At 42.9% G+C, this 24,560-nt stretch overlaps 1 protein-coding gene across 1 annotated transcript; it reads right to left on the minus strand.

The window, feature by feature from the left end:
* Window positions 1-1,679: 1,679 nt before the first annotated feature.
* On the minus strand, window positions 1,680-16,273 carry C2H1orf146 (chromosome 2 C1orf146 homolog). Its single transcript, XM_056844743.1, has 5 exons — window positions 16,205-16,273; window positions 12,912-13,005; window positions 10,105-10,273; window positions 5,006-5,084; window positions 1,680-1,814 (listed from the first exon to the last, which is right to left on the minus strand). The coding sequence occupies exons 1-5, from the start codon at window positions 16,271-16,273 to the stop codon at window positions 1,680-1,682; spliced, it is 546 nt and encodes a 181-aa protein (XP_056700721.1).
* Between the last annotated feature and the right edge of the window lie 8,287 nt (window positions 16,274-24,560).

The raw sequence follows: 24,560 nt of genomic DNA on the forward strand, positions 1-24,560 counted from the left end.
AAAAGGTAATAGCAGGAACTGATATAAATTGCCATGCTTCTGTTATTTCCTGTCCTCAAGCACAGTAAGGATGCATTTATGGGAAGGTACCCCAAATACGGTGGAGGGGACAAAAAACAGTAAAAAATACTTTCTAGCAGGGACATGAAGCAAACTTGAACTCCGTAACTAGTTCAGAAGGGTTTTTTCAGTGAACCTGAACTGCACTTTGAAACAGAACTGAACCCTTAAAACACCAACAGTGGGAATCAATTCAAAATAAAAGAATCTCCTGAGTGCCTGGCTACTGATCCTGTTGAGGGGCGGTACAGGCTATATTTGGAGAACGTTTATTTCCCAGTGTGTCATCTGAAAGGAAGAGGAGCAGGACAGATTGGTAGGCAGAATCTAAGACAGGTGGCCCTCCTTGTGCTGCAGTAGATGCTTGCCTACCCACAAGCTTTTGGCAGTAAGACGGCCTCAGAGCCGAGGGTTCTTCTTGTATATCCTTGGCACTGCACTTCCTTCTTGCCACCATTCTGCCATATCTAAACAAAGTTCTTTTCCATTTTTGCTAAGTTAGTGGGGCTATTTGAACAAAAAGATAGAGCCATAGGGAGAATATATTTTAAAAAGCAATAGCAGCTGTGAGGAGGGAGAAAAAAGGAAGTTCAATATGAAAGATGGAGTAAGATGATGTTTACCTGTTTTATGCTGTTTAATTTAATACGCTGCTTTGTTATTTTACCCAAAGCCTCCCTCGGTGGCTGGGCCTAAAGTTTAGATTTTACCTCTGGTCTCTGTCTGATACTTTCCTTCTAAAAAAGCGCAATTGAACCAGGACTGAACTCAGATTTGTAATGGTTTGACTCCTTCCTTTCTAGAGTTGTAGTTCAGAAATTGGAATGGCCAAGAATGCCAGAGAAAGTTTTGGGAATGGGCCTGTGATATAAAAGAGCCTGGCATACAGCAATGTTGTATCACATGCTGGACAGCTTTTACAAGTACTTGACTAACGCCTTCCAGCAGGGGAGAGAAGTGGGTCATCCCATGCCAATAAGGCACACCACAATCTATGTTGGTATTGCCCCCTTGAGTAAAACCTGAATGTGAATTGACACTGCAAATCAACAGCTATTTTGGATGCAGGTAAATTTCTGTATGCAAAATTGCCTGGTCATTCCTGGAGATGCATGTGATCCAATGCATCCCTCAGCCAACCTGGGATGTAGAGAGGTTGGAAGGTAACATTCATTGATTGGAAAGGATAGCTCTTGGATACAAAAGAGATGTTTATTTGAATTCATGAGGAAAATGTCAACAAGAAAAAATCATTCTTAGAAAAGGTGAAATACAGCAAGGTAAACAACTAGTTTGCTATAAACTCATCACTGTAATCATGTACATGTTGCTCTTCTGTGCACTTGAATTGAATAATTAACATTCTCTCAATGTTACTTCTGAGACTGTTTCCATTCAAAACTTAAATATAAGACATATTAATAGTTATATATTCTTAAATGCCGAAAGGCAAATAAAACGTTAAATGAACTGTACCGTGTCTTTGGTTCTTATGCAAGAAATTAAACTAATAATTACAAACGTGTTTTCATTCTGGACTCCTTTGCAATGCATTTTTTGAAAGTATGACATTACGATACTATGTTGCAAATAAATAAAACCAAAGTTTTGAATAAACTTTAACTAGTATTTAATAAGCTACAATCAAGTTGGCTCTGATGAAGCATTTTCCAAACCGGACTTTGCTCTACTATCTGTGTTCTTGCCATTAGCATTCTGTAGCGAATGCTGTCCAAGTATGGTTTTGAAGTGGTCTTTTGGGGAGAAAAGAAATACAACCAGTTATAGTAATAGCTTATTATATGTTAATTACATTATCAGCTCTGTATTCATCTCAGTTCATTTAGCTCAGTATCGGCCTGCTCTGTCAGGCCGTGGTTCTCTGACGTCCCCACCAGAGAGAGGTCTCAGGATTCTTTTAAATAAAGATGCAACTTCGATTGCACTATATTTCCCCCCTTTTAATATACAAATCCAATGCCTCTGTGACTGACATAATGCCTTTTTTACTAAGCGACAGGGACCCCAAGGCTACATTGTCAGTGGCAAGATTTGTTTCAGTCCTTATATCCCTCCAACACCAGATATATGCTGCTCAAGATCAATTGATCAAGGAGCTTCTAAGGGATAAAAGGAAAGGAAAGGTAAATAAAGATGCCAAGGACGGATTCTGGGGCCATTCACATGCAAAACAGGTGTTTCGCCTCTGAGTGACATTCCTTCCCAACTACTGAATTGGGATTCTTTTCATTTACTCAGTCAAGAACAATCCTGGATTGAAGCTCTAACCATGGTTATACAACATGGATTTATTTTTTTCTTTCAAACTCCTAAGTTGAGAGAATTTTAATTTCCATTTTAAAATTACCCATTTTGGAAACAGTTTCTAGCCATTGTATTTTTAAGACATTCTTTGAAACTACAACTAACGTTTTCTCCAGAAGCAACACAAAATAAGGACAAATAGGATACATCTCATTTTCTAGAATAGCCTCTTATTTCAGAGCCAGTTCACAGTCCCCAGCGCAACTTTTAAAAATACGGAGTTGGCAGGTTATTGCTTCATCTGGCAGAGCTGTAGTTATAAGAAGCAGAGGGCACAATCTAGCTGAAATTAGTAGTAACTAAGTCCCATTGAAAGCAACGGACCAAGAATTAGATGTAACTAACATTGTTGGATTGTATCCAATGTTAACAGCCAGACAACTTCATGTGGCATTATTCTATAATGATTTCAGGCATCTTTCTCACTGGAGGCTAATCTCTTGTCAAAATCATACTCAAACTATTATACTGGATAATGCGTATTATGCCTCACTTCCAGAGTGCAGAACCAATATAAAGTATGCAGAATGCTTTGAAAGATAGCAATTGTCTACTTGCTATAAATGTTTCTATATAATACTTTAGTGACTCAGCTAATAATGTGTATCCCAAGTTAATTCTCAGTGTGCAGTAACTTTAGCTTCTAAGGGCTTAATGACTCCAAAACAGCATTTCATAGCCACTACATAGTTAATTTGCATATTATACTGAAGCCATATATTACTATCACAATAAGCATCCACTTATGTCAATTTTCACTATGACTGCACAGTTGCTTATACAAACAATATTATTTTAATACCATTCCATTAGTGATGGTATGTCATCTTCCCAAATTACATAAGCAGCCCTGTAAACTGCTTGGCCAGAATTCTGTTAATCTGCAATAACCATTTGGAAAACAACCAGAGGAGGGACAGAAGAATGGAGACAAGTGCTGTTAGTGTTGCTCAGAAAGTTAGTTAGTAAGCTTTTAGACGGTATCAAACTTAATGCTCCAAGTCAGTTTTATGGATGTGATCTAAGGTATCATGGATTTGCAATGGAATATCTGTTTTTAAGGAGTATTGTTCTCTGGTTTAATTTTACTGTTGTTCTCACAAGATGAGCTCAATTGAATAGACCAGTGGTCTTCAAACCATGAGTCACTATAGAGCCACATTTTTGGCTGCCTTTTGGAAAGACCTCCTACTAGTGTGCATGTGCAGAGAGGAAGCTGTGCCTCTTCCACTCTTTTCATGTACACTGAGAATAGAAGCAGGATGGTGTGGTAAGGTAACTGGGTGATAGAGAAGATGCCTCTATGGCTCTGATCCTTGAGTTATTCCTCACTAGCTAGTGTTTCCTGTTCCCAGTCCTCTTGGCTGTTTCCCATGGTCCTGGCCTTGAGACCAGTGAGGTCATAAATGACTCCCCCTTCCTGCCTCCTGACCCTAATGTCACATGCCTTCCACTGGAATAGAGCAATCAAAATACATACTTTTTAAAAATGTAAAGTATTTATCCTAAACAATCCTCACAGAAGTGTTTAGTGTTGCTGACCTTGTTAAAACCTTAGGTCCTATATGTTATTCATCTAGTAACATTCAGTTAAGTGCTTCTATAATTGTTAGTATTAGTGAGGAATTACTTGGAGAAGGGGGGGATAAACGATTGAAAAATTCTCTCCCATTTCTAACCCAAAACTTTCCTTCCAGGATACGATAAGCTCTTAAGAGCGAATTTCCCTATTTTTCATTGTTTCTAGCCCTCTTCTCCTTTAAGAGACACTCAACATTCCAAGAACAGTAAGCCTGTTCAGCTCTCATCAGGGTGGGATTTTGGTGGATGTCTTAAAAACTAACATTTTTTAGTATTCCTGAGGAAATGCCCCAAATAAATGAATAAAATGAATATGCAAAAACATTGACAGATGAACCTGTCTTATACTGACTTAGACCCTTGGTCTGTCAAGGTCAGTATTGTCTACTCTGACCAGTAATAGCTATGTCCAGGCCCTCAGGTAGCAGGCTTTCACATTATCTGCTATGTGGCTCAGTGGTAGAGCACTGCTATCTATAAGATCTCTCCCTCCATATTCTTCTGTAAGTTGTCCGAGGGTTTACTATTACATATATCGCTTTTCACACTTAAGTTTTTGTTATTCAGATGTGGTCTAGTTTTTCATATTTTAGTAACCTGCTTAAAACGAATAAGTTAAGAAGCAGTATGAGGTAGAGAGAGACTTAAGCTTTTGCTGTAGCTTAGCATTTTAACTGCATCAGTTTTACCACTCCTTTACACACATATTGTTTGCAAGTTGTTGCTCCCTGCCTGTTTTTTAAAGTTTTTCCCATATGGTTTCAGACCACTGTAAAAGGCGGGCTGAAAAAACACAGCAAAAACTCAAAGAAAAATTGGGAGAACAGTGAATGATACTGCAAGGACTGGAAGAACTGATTCCGTTAAGAAGCTAAGTTGCACCAAAAGCTCATAGTGATGATTCTATGGTAGTACTTGGTGAAGCTACCTGCAAAGCAATAGTCAAGAAATTTTAAAAGTAGAAACTACTTCTTTGAAGACATGTCAGAAGAGTTTTGTTTATACTGATTATCAGGTAATAAAATATATTCCTGTTTACCTTTGCAATAGTCAGCATAAGTTTAACAGCTTCAGCAGTATTGTGAATGGGAATTATTCGTAAATTGCTGCCCAGGAATCTAAAGAACAAAGTTATCATAAATATAGGTCATACTAAATACAGTATTTACAGTTTTATGCTATTGTCATGAGTTCTAGCATTATACGAAAGTATAACTGCCTACCTACATAAATTCCACATCTGGCACCAAGAAAATATAAAATTCTGTTTTCTCAGTTATTAGCATACATTTTTACAATGTAATCTGAGCGCAGCATTTGGGATTTTACAAACTCAGGGATGATGGTGGAAAATAGACGAATGCTAAGAAGAGGCCATGAAGGAAGGAAAAGGACAGCTAAGAAGTGCGAATGCCTTAATTGAGTCCTGGCCCCCTCCTGCACCCACAATCATAACTGGGCATTTCTATCTTTTGAAAATCTGCATCTACCTTGAAAATCTGCATCTGAGCATAACTGACAATTATAGTTCAATAAAAGCACAAACCAGTTTACTTTGTGGGTAAGGAGGTTGGCGGAGAGGGAATTCTACTGACAGAAGAGGAAGAAGGGAGCAATTTTATTCCCTCCTTCCTCTGCAGCCTCTGCTACTCCTCATGGGTCCTGAGACCCTGGAAATAAACTTTCCCAGGGTCAGAAATGGCTGCTTGGAGAAAGGGAAAGCTAGATCCAGATATACCAGATATAACGGCATGGACCTCAACAGGTTCTTCTGCTGGATCCAGTCCTATGTTTCTTGTCTGCTGGTTTTGATGTATTTTGTTCTGATTGCTTTAGTGGTTTGATTGGATCTTATGATTGCTTTACTGTGGTTTTTATTACTGACTGCTGCCTCTTGTTTGTTGTTCTTAATTCTGTTGTATTACTGTATTTTCTTTTAAATTTTGTAAGCTTCTCTGGGTGCTGTTTTGGAAGACTGTTGGTTGTTTGGGTGGTTTATTATTGTTTTGGGGGACGATCTTTACCTATAGCAAGATGTCTGATGAATGCAATATTTCAGTGCCCGCCTCTTACTCATTTGTTCCTCAGGTTTCTGCTTGTAGAAGGAAGGCAGTGTGAGTCTGAGAGCACAAGCATCGTGCACTGGGGGAAGCATCAAACAGTAAAGTTTTCACAGGGATCCCAACCTGGGCTGATGGAAACACTGGACATCACACAGCTGGGACATGTGCTGAGAATGCCTGATACCAACGCTTGCTGAGGTTACCGCACACCATGGCAGATGGAGTACACCAGTCAAGGATATTGGGCCCTTGTTCTAGTCCAAACTGTCATAGTGCCCAAACACCTGGAATTTTCCCACATGTGGGGTGGTCTTTACAGGTCAGATGAAGCACACCTCTCCAAGGGACTCCATGGCTTTGTTTTAGCTTACAAAGCGGGAGTGATGGAGCAACCAGAACTTCTCCTCTAAGTTACGGATCTCTGCAGCTGGATGGAGTGCACCTCTCCAAGGCACTCTGGGCCTTGTTTAGCCCATGGGTTGGGGTGACAGAGGACTGAGGACTTTCCCACAAGCAAGGGGGTGTTTACAGACTGAACGGAGTACGCCTCTCTGTAGAGGGCAACAACATATGGCTTGTGGATCCTGAGCTGGATTGGTGCAGTTATTACAAATTCATTTGGATTGGTGGTGGAGCCAGGTAAGCTAAGCTGCCTGCCTCCTGTGGCGTTTAGGCATTAGCTGGGGAACATAGTACAGGTTGTGCAGGGCGGGCTCCCTGCATAACCAAAAGGGGAGTCCTCTTAAGGGGCTTGGGGGGGCGCAGACAGCCAACCTCACAGCTGGCCACATACCCAGGAGGAAGGTGATGGCTAGGAATGGTGGTTTCCACTGCTTCCAGCCCTAATACCAGCCCTCTACCCTCGGTTACCCCAACAGGCACTAGTTTTCTATATATACCTTATATTCACTGTACTCCGGCATACCTCATTTTATTCATATCTATTGCTACAGATTGCGATATTGATGTTTTATCATTTGCCAAATTCTGGAATACCTTGCACGATTTGTTATGCCAATAAAGGTTTTTGAATATGAATTTTGAATTTTGGTTTCCACTGCTTCCAGCCCTAATACCAGCCCTCTACCCTCGGTTACCCCAACAGGCAGGTTGGGGAGAGTGCTAACAGCAGTTGGGCTGTCAACCACACCCATTGTCCCCAGCCTGAGGAGCCTGTAATCAATAAAGTAGTGGCCAGATTCCTCCCAGCATGGCGTGTCTATGTTGTCCTTCTCCCCCCCCCCCCCCATAGGCTGGTCCCCACTCCAGGCATAAGGGTTGGGCAAACAAATAAATGCCTTCTAAATAAATAACTTTTCTCCTTATGCAGCAAAAGAAACAGAATAGTATCAGACTAAGAATCCCACTTACATAGGCACTCACTTTATCTAAAATGATTGTCCTCCTGTTTGCTATAACATAGTGAATGCAGAAAGTCTAAAAAGGATCACCGAAAAGCCCCTCATTAAAGTTAACAGAAAATGAACAGCCATCAAAAGTAGCCATCTATTTCACTCCTATATTGGGCTGTGCACCTTTTCCGGTATTTTTCGGGTTCAGGTTTAATCAACCCAGGAATTTTCAAAAAATCCAAAAAGCTGAATGTACTGGGTTTATTAAACCCGAAAAATACAGGCACAGAGCTGAACCTGCATTCAGATACACACTGCCTGTGGACTCAGACCTCAATCTGTGTTCAGATTCCCCCCTGGCTTAGTCGGTATTTCAGCCATACAGGTCAGGAGTACACTAAAATGCTGCTTATATATGAAAACCCACAGATTACAGTAGGAACGGCTAAGTTTTGTGCAGCAGCCTGTAGAATCCGTCAGACACTGCTGAGAACATTGGTTGATCATAAATTGTAAAGGGTAGTATATATAGTTTGCAAAGAGTGCAAACAACTTTTTTTTACTATTTGTATAAATTTGTGGGTAGAGCTTAATATTAAGGGTTTTAGTGGTAAATTGTGAAGAGCTGTGCTGGTCTATGAATGTTTTTAATAAAGATTGTGATTGCGTTCAGATTCATGCTGTCTGCAGAAGTCTCTTCTCCTCCAGTTTTTCGCAGTTGAAAATAGAGATATGCTTGTAATACCCTTAGACCAAGGATGACTTCACACATTTCACCCTTTTCGACCTTACATAAGGTTGAAAGCACTTCTCCACTGCTTTCCTGCACACATAGCATTAGCTCAACCAGTGAGTGATGGCCCGTCCCCTAAAAAAACTGTAGAGGTACAAGGGTCAGGGACCCCTGTCCCCATGATCAGGGTAGAAGGCACAACATGAACCCATAGTCCTGGGGTCCTCATCACACTGGATTACAAGAGCCAAAAATTCCAAGAAGTGTTGTTCAGATCTTTATTCTGCTGTTCTCTCTAAAACCATGGTACTTCCTTCTCTCCAGCTGCTGTGGATCTTATTGTGGCATGTAGTATCTGTTCTAATCTGGAGATTCTTGTGTACAATTAGCAGGGCCAAAAATATGCACCGATGCAATCATTAAGACAGTAGATTTTGTTTTATATAAACACCTTCCCTTAAAGGGTTCACCCAGGATCTCCATTATTGCCTGGCATTTAGGTGCCAGGCAAACACTTTTATGTGTTGTGTAGGCTGTGTTTTCTGCTTTTTTAGCTATCTGCTGGAATCACGTGCTATTGATTTTCTTGTTGGGAACTTTGTATAGGCTTTATTTTACTGTTGTCACTGTAACTCCAATCTATTTGTTAGCAGCCTTGTTTGAGCAAATTATATTGGAAGAAAAAAAGCATGTGGCTCAGAGGTGGAACATCTACTTTGCATGCAGAAGGCCACAGGTTCAATCCCCAACATCTCCAATTAAAAGAATCAAGTAGTAGGTGATGCAAAAAACTCTGCTTAAGACCTTGGAGAGCAGCTGCCAGTCAGAACAGATAGTACTGACCTTGATAGACTAATAGTCTGACCCATTGTAAGACAGCTTCTTGCACACTTGTAATAAATGAATAATTTAACAATAGTATATAAGCATATGTAGACATCTAACCATCGTTATCCTTGCTTCTTCCTTCCTGCTTCATTGTTTGCTTTTTCCCCAATATTGAAATTTTTATTACAGCCTCTTTGGGGCTGGGACTTGTCTTTTTTGCTAATGGTAAAGCATCATGCACACCGAGGCACTCTATAAATTATAACCAGTGCATGTGTGTGTGCATTAGATTCAGTCTGTGGTTATCTGAAGTCCTGATCTTACTTATATAATCTTATATATATATATACTCTTATTTATATAATCTGGGGTGGTAACTCCATAACCTAGGATCTAGCCTCATGGATCATTAGAAAACACATCTCGTTTTTAAAGCAATTAAATCCATGTTGCAATCTCAAGCATACATACCTGGAATTACGTAGCATTTAAACTGACATCGCTCAACATAAATAACATTTCCTACCAATTATTAGATTTTTAAAAAAATAAAAGCTAAACCTATACTTGTACTTTGGGATTGTTAAACTGTTACATTTCCAGAATAGCCCCATATTATCAAGCTAATTTGGCATCACACTGTCCAAGAAGTATCACTTTCTTGCATAGGACAATATGTCAATAGGCTAAACTTGCAGTACTATTATGCTCTGGCTAGTATCCAATTAATTGGCAAAATCAATTTTGTGTGGGATGATGGAGCAAATACTTCCAGAGAGCTAAACAAGGTCTTGAGATTTCTTAGTCACTTTAGATATTAAACTATCTTAGCAAAACCAGGAACTTGCGTTAACAATGTTGGCAAAACTAGAGAAATGGGCAAATCTTGGTCTTGTAAATGGTCTGTGTTTTTTCTTGATTATATTGGGATTATATTTGGAAAATATTTTAAACTCTGTACTTCTTGAATTTCATCTTCACCTTCAGTCAGCTGTTTATTTTTTTCCCATACAAATGGAGGGCTGGAGTCTAGTGTCCACAAATGCTTACGCTAGAATAAAATCTTGTTAAAATCTGTCTTTTCTGGGCAACTGCTGAGCATTAATGGCCCCATTTTCCTTTAGCAATAAAAGAAGCTGCTGATGATTTAATTATTGCATACCTCTGCTGAATTCTGAACATTAAATCCCATTCTTTTATTCCATGAAGGGCAGCTGACAACAACAAAAATCCATTCCTATGAATGGTCATGAACCTCTTTATTCTGTCAAAGAATAGTTCTCCATTCGTGAGAAACAAGTCTTGAACGTCAGCCAATAAAAATGCAACACCTGGACAAGAAGAAAGGTTGTCATCATGTTCACAGCTAATAAATATAATCAAAGTACACAGAGAGTTATCCATAGTAAATATACTAACTAATGAAAAAGAATTTGTTCAGAACTGCTAACTAGTCAGGAGCCCCTCAGGGGAAAAGTTGCCAACTGTATTGTTAAAGGAGTTAGATACTCTGTGCTGAAATTCCATACCTTATTTATTTAGGATATGTATATGTGACAGATACAGGGTTAAATGTAAACTCGGAGACTGAGGAATTCTGTCAGCCAATGCCAGCGGGCAGTGGGCAGAGACTGGTAAGCTGAGAGGAGTCTTCTTGGAGGGAGAGAGACGTTTTAGCTCTGAGCTCCCAAGCAGTGCAGTTGTGTGTTGAGACTCTTAGAACCGGTGTGTTCACATATTACCTAGCTTACATAAACCAAACCTGAGTGGTGACAAAGGGAAGATTGGGGTAGAGAAAGAAAACCCTTTCTTCAGTCACAAAGTGGAAGATGGGTCCTGAAATAGGGAGACTCCTCATTGTTTTGGGGAAAACGATTTGTTTTCCGCAAGGTGTGGGCAAATCTGCGGAGTGGGAAAGGTTGTGGATAAACCTCCACTCTCTAGGGTTCTTTGTGCTAGGGTAAACCGAGTCCACACGGAGTATAATGAACAAAGTCTGAATATTTTACTGAATAACCTGAAGAGTCTGTTCTGAAAACAAAGTACTGTGTCCGTAACCATGCAAGATCTGAATTGTTCCTAACCAACTAAGCTTTGTGCCTCTCTTGAAGTAAAGCAATCTATCTACCTCTCTGTGAATAATAAACTTCAATTAATCGTCATTATTATAAAATCACCTATTGTCATTATTATAAAATCACCTACAGCCTCTAGGAGCTCCGTGACGCAGAGTGGTAAGCTGCAGTACTGCAGTCCAAGCTCGGCTCATGACCTGAGTTCGATCCCAACGGAAGTCAGTTTCAGGTAGCCGGCTCAAGGTTGACTCAGCCTTCCATCCTTCCGAGGTCGGTAAAATGAGTACCCATCTTGCTGGGGGTAAAGGGAAGATGACTGGGGAAGGCACTGGCAAACCACCCCGTAAACAAAGTCTGCCTAGTGAATGTCGGGATGTGACGTCACCCCATGGGTCAGGAATGACCCGGTGCTTGCACAGGGGACCTTTACCTTTTTTCAGCCTCTAAGCCTCTCAATTTCATCTGTGGGGAGGAAAGGGAGGCTTTCTCCTCACACAAACAAAGGTGACAAAGTGTGGTGTTTCAGAAATATTTTAAAACCCTCACAATTATTGGTGGCAGCAAACTTGTGGGGTTCAGGGAAGATGAACCCATACAGTATAATAATAAAGTGCCATCAAGTTGCCACTGACTTAGGGTGATCTCTCGTGCTGTTTTCAATGCAAGAGATTAGCAGAGATTGCCTTCCTCTGCACAGCAATCCTCATTTTCCTTGGTGTTCTTCCATCAGAATACAAATCATGGCTGGCCCTGTTGAGCTCTACCTTGCCTTTCAGTTGATATTGTTAAGACCCCAAGCTGAGGCTCAACAGCAAATACTATACAAAAATACTCATCTGTTAAAATCATTCAGACATCATGATAGAAATAAACCAGGGCCCTCACCTATAACCTTCAAGCTGCTCCGCAAACTCTCTTGAACAGCTCAGTTTTACAGCCTCAAGTATAGGCACCTGCCATACTTTTCCGGGGAGGCTGTTCCAAAGCAGCAGGGAAGCAACAGAAAGGCTGGAACCTGAGCCGTAGTGGGTCATATTCTCAAAAGAGAGGGCACTATTTGGAGACTCTGTTGTGAGGAGCACAATTGCATATGGGTTCATAATCTGAGAGACAAGTTTGGGTCCCTAGGTCATAAAGGGCCTCAAAGGTAAGCAACAGTGCCTTAAATTGGACTGCCAGTGAAGGGGTCTCAGGACTAATATAACGTGGTCCTTATGAGTGGCCCACTGACAATAAACAGGGCACCACATTTTGCACCAGTGGAAGTTTTTGAATCACCTACTATTTAACAATGTGCTAGCCCATGGCCTTCCTGGCATGTAAACCTAGCACCTTTCACCAAAAATGCAACGAAATCCCTGGATTACACTATCCTGCTTTGCTCTTACAACAGCAGGAAAATGTTATGTTACTGATAATGGTAATCCCACTACCCTGGTGACCCTGATGGGGCAGAAAGGCAAGGTACAATTTTTAAAATAAATAAATAAATAAATCATAACCACAGTATAAGTATTATATAGATACAGCCCCCTGTCTTTGATCTCGCAAAGATTATAGCCCCAATCAACTTCTTGCCTGTACAACATGTTAAGGGAAATAAGAGCAAAAAGCCAAACAGGAATACTATCCGTATTATGGAAGCCAGGGCTGTCAACCTGACCTACATTATGGATTGTTTAGCATCCTTAACCCACTCAGCCTGGAAAATATTCATCAAATTAAGCCATTACAGGATTCTTTATGATTACAGAGATTAGATCTACCATTAACCATTCTAACTGCCATGGCTCCCAATAAAAATCACTGCAGTTTTCAGTAGCCTCGTGATCCTGATGCTGTGCTGACGCATTTCCAGGAATTTTTAAATACTTACTGTTTCAATATACTGTACCTGAAAGGGAGAAAATAATCGATCCCGTTTCCACTGAATCTGAATAACGAATCCGATGCTGCTGGTTTTGTAGAGACACTGAGATTTCATGATCCTAAGTACAGTATGAAACGTTACATTACCCTTCTGTCCTTGAGGTAGCATTTCAATTGGAAAATGTTGGCCTATTCAAAGGAAATGCTTAATTATGTACACAACTATGACCAGAACTCAAAAACTGTTTTGCTAGATCAGACAAACATCCATTTCTAGCAACTGCCTACCATTTGCTATTGTTTGTGCCCCAAAATATATGACATGGAGATTTCATTCAAATATCAGATAATTTATGTTAATAGAGCTGTTCATGAATTTATCTAATTCTTTTTAAAGCAACCAAACTTTGTACCCATCATATATTTTGTAGGAGGCAAATTGGTCAAATTAATTATGCACAGTATGAAGAAATATTTCCTTTTGTTGATCCTAAACCTAGTTTAAATCAATGTAATTTATACCAAGTTCTAGTATTATGGAAGAGGGAGAGAACCACATTATTCCTAATTTTATAAACTTCTGTCACCCTCTAAATGTAATGCTACTATGAAACATGCAACCATGCATGTCAAGTTCTGATCTCTATATCTACGGTGCACCATGTTCAACGTGGTATACCATGGAACATAGTGTTGCCCTGTTGCAGAAGATCCATCATGTACATTTAAATTCTTCAAGACAAGGTAGCTGAACTATCTTCCAGTCTTCCTGCTACTGCTGTATGGCACATCAGGGCTCCTGCTGATTGCAACAGGCAAGGGGATCATAGGACCCTTGGAGGACTGGATGGCAGAAGCCACTCATAGCTACTTCGTATCTCCCACCAATCAGGCACTTTTAACATACAGTATGGAATGGTGCTCTCACCTGCAAAAGTGAAGAGTGATTACTAGGGACAGGGCTTTCTCATTGGGAGTGCACTGCCTGGATAATGTGCTCTCCCTTGACACTTGCCTTGGCACTCATCTACTTTATTGGCTTTTAGGTTTCAGCTAAATCCGCTTTTGTTCACCCAATTTTTAAAAATAAATGTTATCCCATCTTACTGTTATTTTACCGATTTGTCCCTATTTCCCTGCTACTTTTGTAATAGGCTTTTACAATGGTTTTACACTGCTAGTTTTTAAAATAAATAGATAGGATTGTTTTATTGTTGATAGATTAGTTTCATCAAATTATTTTATTATTGCTTTTAAAGCTTGTTTTACTCATTGTTTTATTTCTTTTATGGTAGCCATAATTTTTAACTCGAGGTAGACAATGTACCTCTCCAGAATCCATTCAAGATGGCTACCATTTTACCGTGTCAGGGAATGGCACTCCAGGGTCTCTGGTATAGAGAGCACCTGCAACACAAAATTGGAGATGCTGGGGGTTGAACCTGGGACCTTTTGCATAAAAATCAGATGCTCCACTTCCAAGAACGAGACATGGCCCCTTCCCCCTGTCTGAAATATCCAGGTCTTACAAGCCTTTTCAAAGATTAATAGAAAGGGGATATAAGCACACACACTCCAAAAGATTTGTTCCATAAGAGTGGAGCCACAACTGAGAAAACTAGTTTCTTTACCTAGGCCAATCAGATTACTCAGAGGAAGGAATAATTGATGTGGCTTAATTAGCACAACTGAGAGGATGCAGGTATCCTTCAAATAAATAGGCCCCAACTCATTAAATACTTTAAAGGTACCTTAAATTTGAGTAGCTTTAACCCAACCCAGAAGCAAATCAACAGCAAGGCAGATTGTCTTAGTAGGATCATACTGGCTCACCTCCCTGCCACACCCTCCTCCCCCAAGCAAATGGATGGCTGCATTTTGGATCAGCTGAAGCTTCTGGGTTGTCTTCGATGGCAGCCTCACATTTTCAAAGAAAATCAGCACCAAAACTGAATAATTTTGTACTCTTCAAGGTACATGTATTCTTAGAAAACTTACACACATGCTCACATCCCAATCTTGGCTGAATGTGCTTCAGCATCACTCAATGCCTTCATTCCACAGGCCTCCAACTCCAAGTTGGGAAATCCATGGAGATTTGGGAACAGAGCCTGGGAAGGTGGAATTCAGGGAGGGAGCTCAGCAGGGAAATGATGCTATAGAGTCCACCCTCCAAAGCTGCCATTTTCTCCAGGGGAACTGATCTCTGTAGTCTGGACATCAGTTGTAATTCCCAGAGAACTCCATGCCCTACCTGGAGGTTGGCAACTCCGCCACACAGTGGTTAACTTATCATATGTTAAAAAAACACGAGAAAAAAACCCAATCCCCTAAAAGACAAATGCAAAATAACAAAGAAACTGAGAAAAAGGAAAGAAAAAATGTTTAAAATTATTGCTATACATTTTGTTTTACGGATTTAACAAGTGTTCCTACAACTCCACCACTAAATTACATCTTTCCATAGACTCCTGGTATTGAGTGGAGAATGAAAAATGGTTGAGTTTTGATTAGCAAAAGATATAAACGGATTCCAGGTGGCAAAACTAGCATCCACACTCCCTCAATTTTTTACTGATTTAACCTGAGAAGTTCATTTTTTCCAGCAAAGCTATACTGCACAAATGCTCATAGCCCATACTAATAGTAATTTTTGTTTTTGTGGATTTCCAGTGGTTGACTTCTAAAAAGAAAGAAGGTAGGTCTGAAACCTCTTTGCAAGCCATACCTTCTAATCTGAAATCTCTAACTTTATTTTCAGTATTGTCGAAGGCTTTCACGGTCAGAGTTCATCAGTTCTTGTAGGTTATCCGGGCTGTGTGACCGTGGTCTTGGTATTTTCTTTCCTGATGTTTCGCCAGCAGCTGTGGCAGGCATCTTCAGAGGAGTAACACTGAAGGGCAGTGTCCTTCAGTGTTACTCCTCTGAAGATGCCTGCCACAGCTGCTGGAGAAACCTCAGGTAAGAAAATACCAAGACCACGGTCACACAGCCCGGATAACCTACAAGAACTGATTATTTTCAGTATTGTGGGGACACGGTTAACTCAACCATGATGGAAATACATTTTTATAAGAGCTCCTTTCACTCTTGCTCCATAGAGTTGACGTTCAAAGGAAGTTGCAGGGCTGAAGCATAAGCCTAGAAGTTTCCCTAGAAGTACAAATTGCTGCATCTTCTATGCTGGAATTTCCAAATAATCCTCCTTGGTGGAGATTAGTTCACCAAGTGGTGCTTTTGGGATACACGGTTCCCATTTATTTAAAAACTTAGATTTTTAGCTAGAATAACATTACATATAGTCATAATATACAGTACCTGAAGCGAGGAACTCACGATTACTGTTGTAATCCATCGTGCCTTTTCTTGCCCATCATTTTCAGCCATTTTGACACACTTTAGCATTGGCAATAAAACCCCAGCCACAGTCTTCTGAAATGCTCAAGGAATGCTATCTAGTGTTGGTGGAAATATGGTAAAAATATTGTTCACCTCTTTTAAACAATAGTAATATAATCGGGAGCGCTGTATTGCACTTTTTATTTTAATGGACAACAGGAATGATAACAGCAAGAACAGCAGTTACAATCTACAAAGTACGGAAGATCAAACTGCAGTGCTTAGCTCACTCTGGACTAGTTAGCAGCATTAAATACACCAGGACTTACTTTTAAATAAGCATACAACATGGTTGTTAGTTTAACTCTATTTTTTGTGCTTAGCCAGGCCAGCTCCTGAGGCCCATTATGAAAGTAGTATTAAAATCTGAAACTCTTCCTTGGTTTCCCATCCCATTTCCAAATTCAGTGCAAACTTTATGGTCTTACCATCACCCACCTCTGTGACAACCAATAGCCCACAATAAAAAAACAAAAGCTATATAATGTATATATCATAGAGTTGAAAGGGGCTATACAGGCCATCTAGTCCAACCCCCAATGCAGGATCAGCCTAGAGCATCCCTGACAAGTGTTTGTCCAGCTGCTGCTTGAAGACTGCTGCTTGAAGACCACCTCCCTAGGCAGCCAACTCCGCTGTTGAACTACTGTCACTTTAAAAAAGTTTTTTTCCTAATGTCCAGCCGATACATTTACACCTGTAATTTATACCCATTATTGAGTCCTATCCTCTGCTGCCAACAGGAACAGCCCCCTGCCCTCTTCTAAGTGACAGCCTTTCAAATACTTTTGTCTTTTATTACAACTAACCAATATAACACAAAACAGTGTGCGAGCTTTCCAGTTCTCCAGAACTTTTCAACAGGCTGGATGTAAAAAAAAAAAAAAAAAAGGCCAGAGAGTGAATAAAAGTTATTTTAGGCCATGATCTCAAGCTGGCCCCTTGTTTGTATCTAATGTAGATCAATCAATCATCACCTTTATTGGCATAAAATCTAATGTAGAATGCCAGTCAGATTTGAACAGAGAAAATGCTAGGAGGAGCTGATATTATGCACCAAGTTGCCTGGCATTCTGCACAGGATATAGGCAAGAGGCCTGAAGATCATGGCCTAAAACATCACTCTTGCACACATGGGCTGCCAGGTCCCCCCTGACTAGGGTTGCCAACTGCCAGGTAGTAGCAGGAGATCTCCTGCTAATACAACTGATCTCCAGCCGATAGAGATCAGTTCCCCTGGAGAAAATGGCCACTTTGGCAATTGAACTCTATGGCATTGGAGTCCCGCCCCTCCCCAAACCCCGCCCCCCATCAGACCCCCCAAATCTCCTGCCGGTGGCAAAGAGGGACCTGGCAACCCTACCCCTGACCATTGGTGGGGAATGGGGAGGAATGGTTGCCTGCTCCAGGTTGGTAAACTCCTGGATGTTTGATAAAGGAGCCTCGGGAGGCAAGGGGATTCAGTGGGGTACAATGCCATAGAGTCCACCTTCCAAAGCATCCATTTTTTCCCAAGGAAACTGATCCTGTAGTCTGGAGATGAGCTGTAGTTCCGGGGGATCCCCAGGTCCCACCTGGAAGCTGGCATCCCTACCCACCCCACACACACACACACACACACTTTTTTTAAAGAAGTCCACCTTCAGGAAGAGTTCCAGAGAACTTGACAAGGCTTGTACACCATGGTATTTTGGTTGGTCTCAGTAAAAGGCATCACATTGGCTTTGGGTCTTGGATTTTGCTTCGGGTGAATGCCTCCTGGCTACCTAGGAGCCATTTCATACCTCCCCCCACCTCTCCACGAAGCCTTTAACTTAATTCCTTAAGGACTACGTGTGCATTAAAAGCAAGGACATACTATGCTCGGGCCCACTGAGGCCCCTTTCCTCCCTTTACCCTTCCCTTGAGGCAGCCAAATATCCAACCTACTCCCAGCCCTGAACCTTGGCCTATCAAATTTGGGCACAGCTGAACGAGGTCTGCAATTAGGGTTGCCAGGTCCCTCTCCGCCACCGGCGGGAGGTTTTTGGGGCGGAGCCTGAGGAGGGCGGGGAGGTACTTCAATGCCATAGAGTCCAATTGCCAAAGGTGGCCATTTTCTCCAGGGGAACTGATCTCTATCGGCTGGAGATTAGTTGTAATAGCAGGAAATCTCCTGCTGCTACCTGGAGGTTCACAATATTATACAGCACTCTTGCTCAATAACAATTCTAAATATATAATCATTCAATGTTCAATAGCCTATAAGCGGCTAAGATAATAAATATTATAACCAATGGTACAAAAAGGCTACTATAAGACTATTTTAATGTGTTCGGTTCACACAAGTAAAACATAACCAAAATTAGATCATTCCCATTCTGTAGATAATGAAAGAAGTACCAAAGGGCTATATTCCCCCTACTGTATTAAAGGTAAATTCCTTAGATAAGTCCTAGTCAGTTCAATCCAAGTCGTTCCCGTCTGGGCTGAAAAGAACAAGCCTGGAGGTTGGCAACCCTATCTGTAATCCGGTTTCCTCATTATGAAGTGCCCTGGTTGTCTTATAGAGTCCAATGAAGACAACTAGGAGGAGGTTAAAATAAGCAACAGTTCTTTATTTAGCTAAACAGAGACCCTGGGGTGAAATAGCCCACAAATAAGATGCAGAGTTACTCACCAGAGAAACAAAGGAAGCTTAGTATCATTTATGCATTTGCATGGGGCAGGCCCATGGCTGCTGACTAGCAGATTGATACACAAAAGCACCAATGCACATTAAGTGTCTACTTCACTCTCATTAGCATAGCCATAGATATTGGCCGAAGGCTGTCTCTAAGCAAGTTCTAGGTCTTATGATCTTAGTAACTAGAAAACACATTCCTAAGGATGAAGGTAATTCAGAGCTCTCTACTGGTGAAAGGCCGTACCAAGCACAGAGAGCATGATTTGTTGGTTCATGGCTCCCGGATGCCAACTTCCCAAAGCTTCCAAATATGTGCGTATGAATACATAGTGTTCTCAACCAGCCCTTATATCTGGGCATCACAATTGTCATTTCAAGTGTGGCTTAGGAGTGATTCTTAGATCAGGGCCACAGTACTGGGTAGGGTGAGCTAATGCATCTCTCTCTCTCTCTCACACACACACACACACACACTGTCAGCGAGGGCATGCAGTCGAGCCCCGGTTAGCAAGCTCCGTGTTTCCCCCACACACACCTTTTGGTCCCGTGGGAAAGTCTCTTCAGTTTGGGAGAGAGGTGCTATGGCCAGAGGCTCCGATGTCTCCATTTCAAAGTTGCCTTCCTATTGCAAATCTACTCTGATCTCAAGGTGTGATTTGGCCGGAACCCTCTCTCTCTTGAAGTGGGAGAGAACTCTGATGTTTTGCATTTCAAAGCCATGACATGTAAACAATTCTAGTGTGTGCATCCTATAAAGCTGATCTGTAAAATCCACGTCGCCATCCTAACCTTAAGTTGTATAGACCACTGAACTCTTTGCTTTCTTAATAAAACTTTTAAAACTCTCTGCCACGTCTGGAGCAAAGTTTATTATTCCTGAGATGCAACGCGGTCCTGGAGTCTGACACACACACACACACACACACACACCAGAGAGTGATTTCTAGCCAGGAAATGGTGTGTGTGTATGTGTGCGGGGGGGGGGGGGGAGAGGAATAAATTAACTCACCAGCTCCAGTACTTCAACCCCAATCCACACATTCCCTCTTTCTCCTGCATTAACCTCTCAATAAAATTAACTGCTTTGGGAGTCCTGATCATAAACCTCCTGCGTTGCCTACCTCACTGGGGCCGTTGCGCAGAACAACACAAGAGGGTTTGCTGCGCCCTGAGCTGCTTAGCAAGAACAGGATAAAACCGTAATGAAAAAACAAAGCAAAAGGAGAACAGTCTGCTGCTCCGAAATTCAGCAGGCCCGTTGCCCCCTGAACAGAGACACAATTAGTCACAGGGCTGTGCCAGGAAAAAAAAAAGGTGACACCTTATTAAAAGAGGGGAAATAAAGCAGGCCTCCCTCCTTCTCCAGCCGCTCTATAGATAATGCATGGATGAGGTGGGGATCCTAATCGGCACTGGTCACTGTGAATAAACCAGGCAAGGATTTGCAATTAATTCCAGATTAATTAAAAAGGAGTACAAATATGTTACTGAGTATGCAGATTTTGTCATTAAGGCATGCGGAGGAGGACGAGGGAAGCAAAAGGATCTAGGCCTCTGCAACCTACTTATCGCCAGACCATTTTAAAGCTCTTTGAAAGCCAAAGGCACATGACTGACGCAGCGTTGCTTGATTTTGCAGCGTACTAAATGCATCTAAAGTGTAGTAAAGGCACTTCACACACACAAACAGAAAAGCAGATACTAATGAGGAAAGGCTCTGGAGTCCTACCCCCCTCCTTTTGAAGGCCCTTGTCTGGCAGCGGCATGTAGGATTGCCAACCTCCCCCCATTTCAACTGATCTCCAGCCGATAGAGATCAGTTCCCCTGGAGAAAATGGCCGCTTTGGCAATTGGACTCTATGGCATTGAAGTCCCTCCCCTCCCCAAACCCCGCCCTCCTCAGGTTCCGCCCCCAAAATTTCCAGGTATTTCCCAACCCGGAGCTGGCAACCCTAGTAGTATGGCCGAAGTGGCTCAGTATGTCTATCACACAGTGACTTGCCCAGTGGGACCCAAACAGGCCTTTTTAGTTGTTTAATTTTTTAATTGCGTTTTTACCACCTTTAAATTTATCTACATAAAAATACAGGGCAATTTTGTCGGTAAGACCATTTTAGTCCATGTATCTTGTTTTATCTGGCCAAGGGCTACAAATAAACTATCTATCTACTGGACCGATCTCCAAGCAACAGAGAGTAGTTCCCCTGGAGAAAATGGCTTTTTTGGAAGATGGACTCTATGGCATTGTACCCAGCTGAGGCGCCTCCCATTCCCCCCCCCCCGGCTCCACTCCCAAATCTCTGAAAAATTCCTAGTCTGGAGCTGGCAACCCGAAAGGTATGGCATAAATTTACCCATAACAACTGTAAAAATGTCCCGAAATAAAAGCTAATTGTGTTTAGTAGGGCTGCCAACCTTGAGGTGGTGGCTGGAGATCTGGCATTACAACTGATCTCCAGGTGATCAGTTCACATGGAGAAAATGGTAGTTTTGGAAAGTGGATTCTATGACATTATACCTCATTGAAGTTCCTCCCCTCCCTAAATCCCACCCTCCTCAGGCTCCACCTCCAAAATCTCCAGGTATTTCCCAAACCTGAGCTGGCAACCCTAGTGTTCAGAGTATAAACTGGTAGTCAGAATCACCAGACATATAAAATCTGAAAGTATTCTCCATAGCATGCAAAATTATTTTGCCTACGATTGTTTTACATTTGTTGTGCCCAGGTACACAACACATTCCCTATGCCTTTAGACTTTCTGTTTTTACACATAACACAAGGAAATAGTTTGACAAGGTATAGTCCGGTTTTCACAAGGTATAGTCTGGGACACAGAAATCTATCACTCGTATTATGCATAATTGTGAAATTGAACTAATTTATTATTCTGTATCTGAGCTGGAAATACAGACTTTTTTCAAATATTTTCTGACAATTAAGGTTTCAGTTTAATTTTATTTCCTCCAGTTCCCTATGTATGTGTATCTACCCCTAGTCCTGGGCATTACAGCTAGTTAGCTCTTTATAACATGTTAATTAATTCTGGCAACCTCCAACTCCCTACTTATTATGCAATACAATGGAACAAGCTGCACGATTTTCAGTGGCAAACCATCCTGAGTACTCTGGGTTTTGCTATACTTACAAATGTAGGTATCCAGTCGAGATACTCTAGAATAATCCAGATTTTCCAAGCTTGTTTGTTCATGCATCAAAAGCTTATTTTGGAAGTAACCTCCAATAACAAAAATATAATTTGACAAGTGGGGACCCACGATATTCGCAGGGGGGGAGTATCCTTCCCCCTTTTAGCTTTAACACCCACTGACAGTGGCTTGTTGCAGCCCCCGGTTTAAATTAAATTTAAATTAAAGCTGAGAGGAGGAAGGGATCCCCCCTGCGAGTATCACAGCTCCTTCTGTAATGCCTGGTTATATAAAGGCATGTAGTGACTATGTACTCATATGCACACATATCAATATGTTTGGGAACGTTGGCATCCATGACTGTGGGTTGCCACCAGCTTACACTTGCTTGCCTGGTACTGCCTCACACCAGTAGAGAGCTCTGAATTACCTTTGTCCTCAGGAATGTGGTTTCTGGTTACTAAGCTCACAAGATCAAGCACTCACTCAGTGACGCCTTCGGGCAATATCTATAGCCGTGTTGGCGAACCTATGGCACACGTGCCAACTCCGGCACGCGTAGCCCTCTCTGCCGGCACGCGCAGCTCAGCTGGGCGGCGGGGGCTGGAGTGGTTCAAAGCCCCCGCCGCCTTCCCTGCACTCCCCGCCGCCCAGCTGGCAGATCTGGAAGTCCAACTCCAGGAAGGGGTGGCGAGGGGAGGGACGTGCGCCGAGCTAGCAAGGCGGCAGCATGGACGGGGGCGGACGGGGGCGCTGCTCTCAGCAGCCGGCCACTGCTTCCTCGGGCCTCTCCGCTTGGCCCCGCTGGCGCGGCCGAAGCCGGTGGCCGCCCTCGCCGCCTCTTAAGCCCCTTCCTTAATGGGCCGCCCCCCCCCCGCCCAAGCGCCCCACGGGGCCCGGAGCTGGCCGCTCCCTCCCCCGCCTCGTGGCACAGCGCCTCCGGGACAGCGTGGCGCGGGGCTGGGGGAGCCCGGAGCGGGAAAGGGCATCGGCCTCGCCTCCTCCTCGGCGGCCAGCGTGGACCGGATCCGGGCGGGTGGCTCTTCCTGGACTCCCTCCTTGGCGCAGCAAGCGGGGCCGGGGAGGCTCTGCAAAGTCCAGCTCTCCTTAGGGACTCGGGGGGGGGGAGAGAGAAGGACTTTCTTCGGGCTGGCCGAGGGAGGAAGAAGAGGAGGAGGAGGGTCGGGAGGTTACAGAAAAGGGGGATTGGGGTTCAGTCCTGCCTTCTTTGGACCTCCCAGGGGCTCCGGGGGACGCGTAAGCGGCCCAGGCAGGTTCCAGCGGCCCCGCCCCGCTCCGCCCCCGCCGGCTCCACCACCGCATGTCTGGGGAGCGGGAAGCAGAGATGGCCACCCCGCCTGCACAGCAGTCTCCCCGAGAGGAAGCGGGGGTGGTGGTGTGCGTGCGCACCGGAATGTAGCAGAGGGGCGGGGGGGGGGGAGATCTTATGCTGGGGTGTGTGTGTGTGAGAAAGAGAGAGAGAGAGAGAGAAAGAAAGCAGGAAGGCTTTTCTGTCTCTGGCCATTCGAGCATGGGAGGTTTTGCTTTGGATTTGCCACTCTGTAGATGCACATTTTCCCCTTCCAAATTCTCAAAACTAATCAGTAAGTCCCCATGCAGAGTTTTGAGAATCCGGATGGGGAAAATGTGCATCTGGAGAGTGGCAAATCCAAGGCAAAACCTCCCAGGCATAATGGCCTCTTTCTTTCTCTGTCTCCCTCTGTCCTTTTCTTTACCTACTTTTCTTTCTCTCCCTCGCTCCATTTCTTTCTCCCTTTCTCTCTCTTTTTCTTTTTTTCTCTCCCTCCCTTCCTTCCCTTTCCCCCTCCCTTTCCTTCTTTTCTTCCTTCCTTCCTTCTTTCCCTCCAGTGGCTTCTCCAGCGCCCTCTGGGTCTGCGGACGGAGGGGCGTGCAGTTTGGCAATTGCACTTTGGCAATTGGACTCTATGGCACTGAAGTCCTTCCCCAAACCCCGCCCTTCTCAGGCGCCACCCCAAAAACCTCCCACTCATGGCAAAGAGGAACTTGGCAACCCTAGCCTCTCCCTCTGGGCCCCCTCTGGGGGTGGTATTCAGGTTAAATTGTCGCATTGGCACTCGGCGATAAATAAGTGGGTTTTCAGTTGCAGTTTGGGCACTCGGTCTCTAAAAGGTTTGCCATCACTGATCTATAGGCTATGCTAATTATCGTGGATTAATGTGCATTGGTGCGTTTGTATATCAATCTGCTTGTCAGCAGCTATGGGCCTGCCCCATTCGAATGCATAAATGATACTGAGTTTCCTTTGTTCGTTGGTGAGTAACCCTGCATCTTATCTGTGGTTATTTCACCCCAGGTCTGTGTTTAGCTAAATAAAGAACTGTTGCTTTTAACTTAACCTCCTCCTTGTTGTCTATCATTGGACTCTATAAGACAACCAGGCACTTCACTGCCCCCTTCCACAGTCACAGCCACCAGCAAGCC

The sequence above is a fragment of the Euleptes europaea genome, chromosome 2 (genome assembly GCF_029931775.1).
Source record: "Euleptes europaea isolate rEulEur1 chromosome 2, rEulEur1.hap1, whole genome shotgun sequence".
NCBI classification, from domain to species: Eukaryota; Metazoa; Chordata; class Lepidosauria; order Squamata; family Sphaerodactylidae; genus Euleptes; species Euleptes europaea.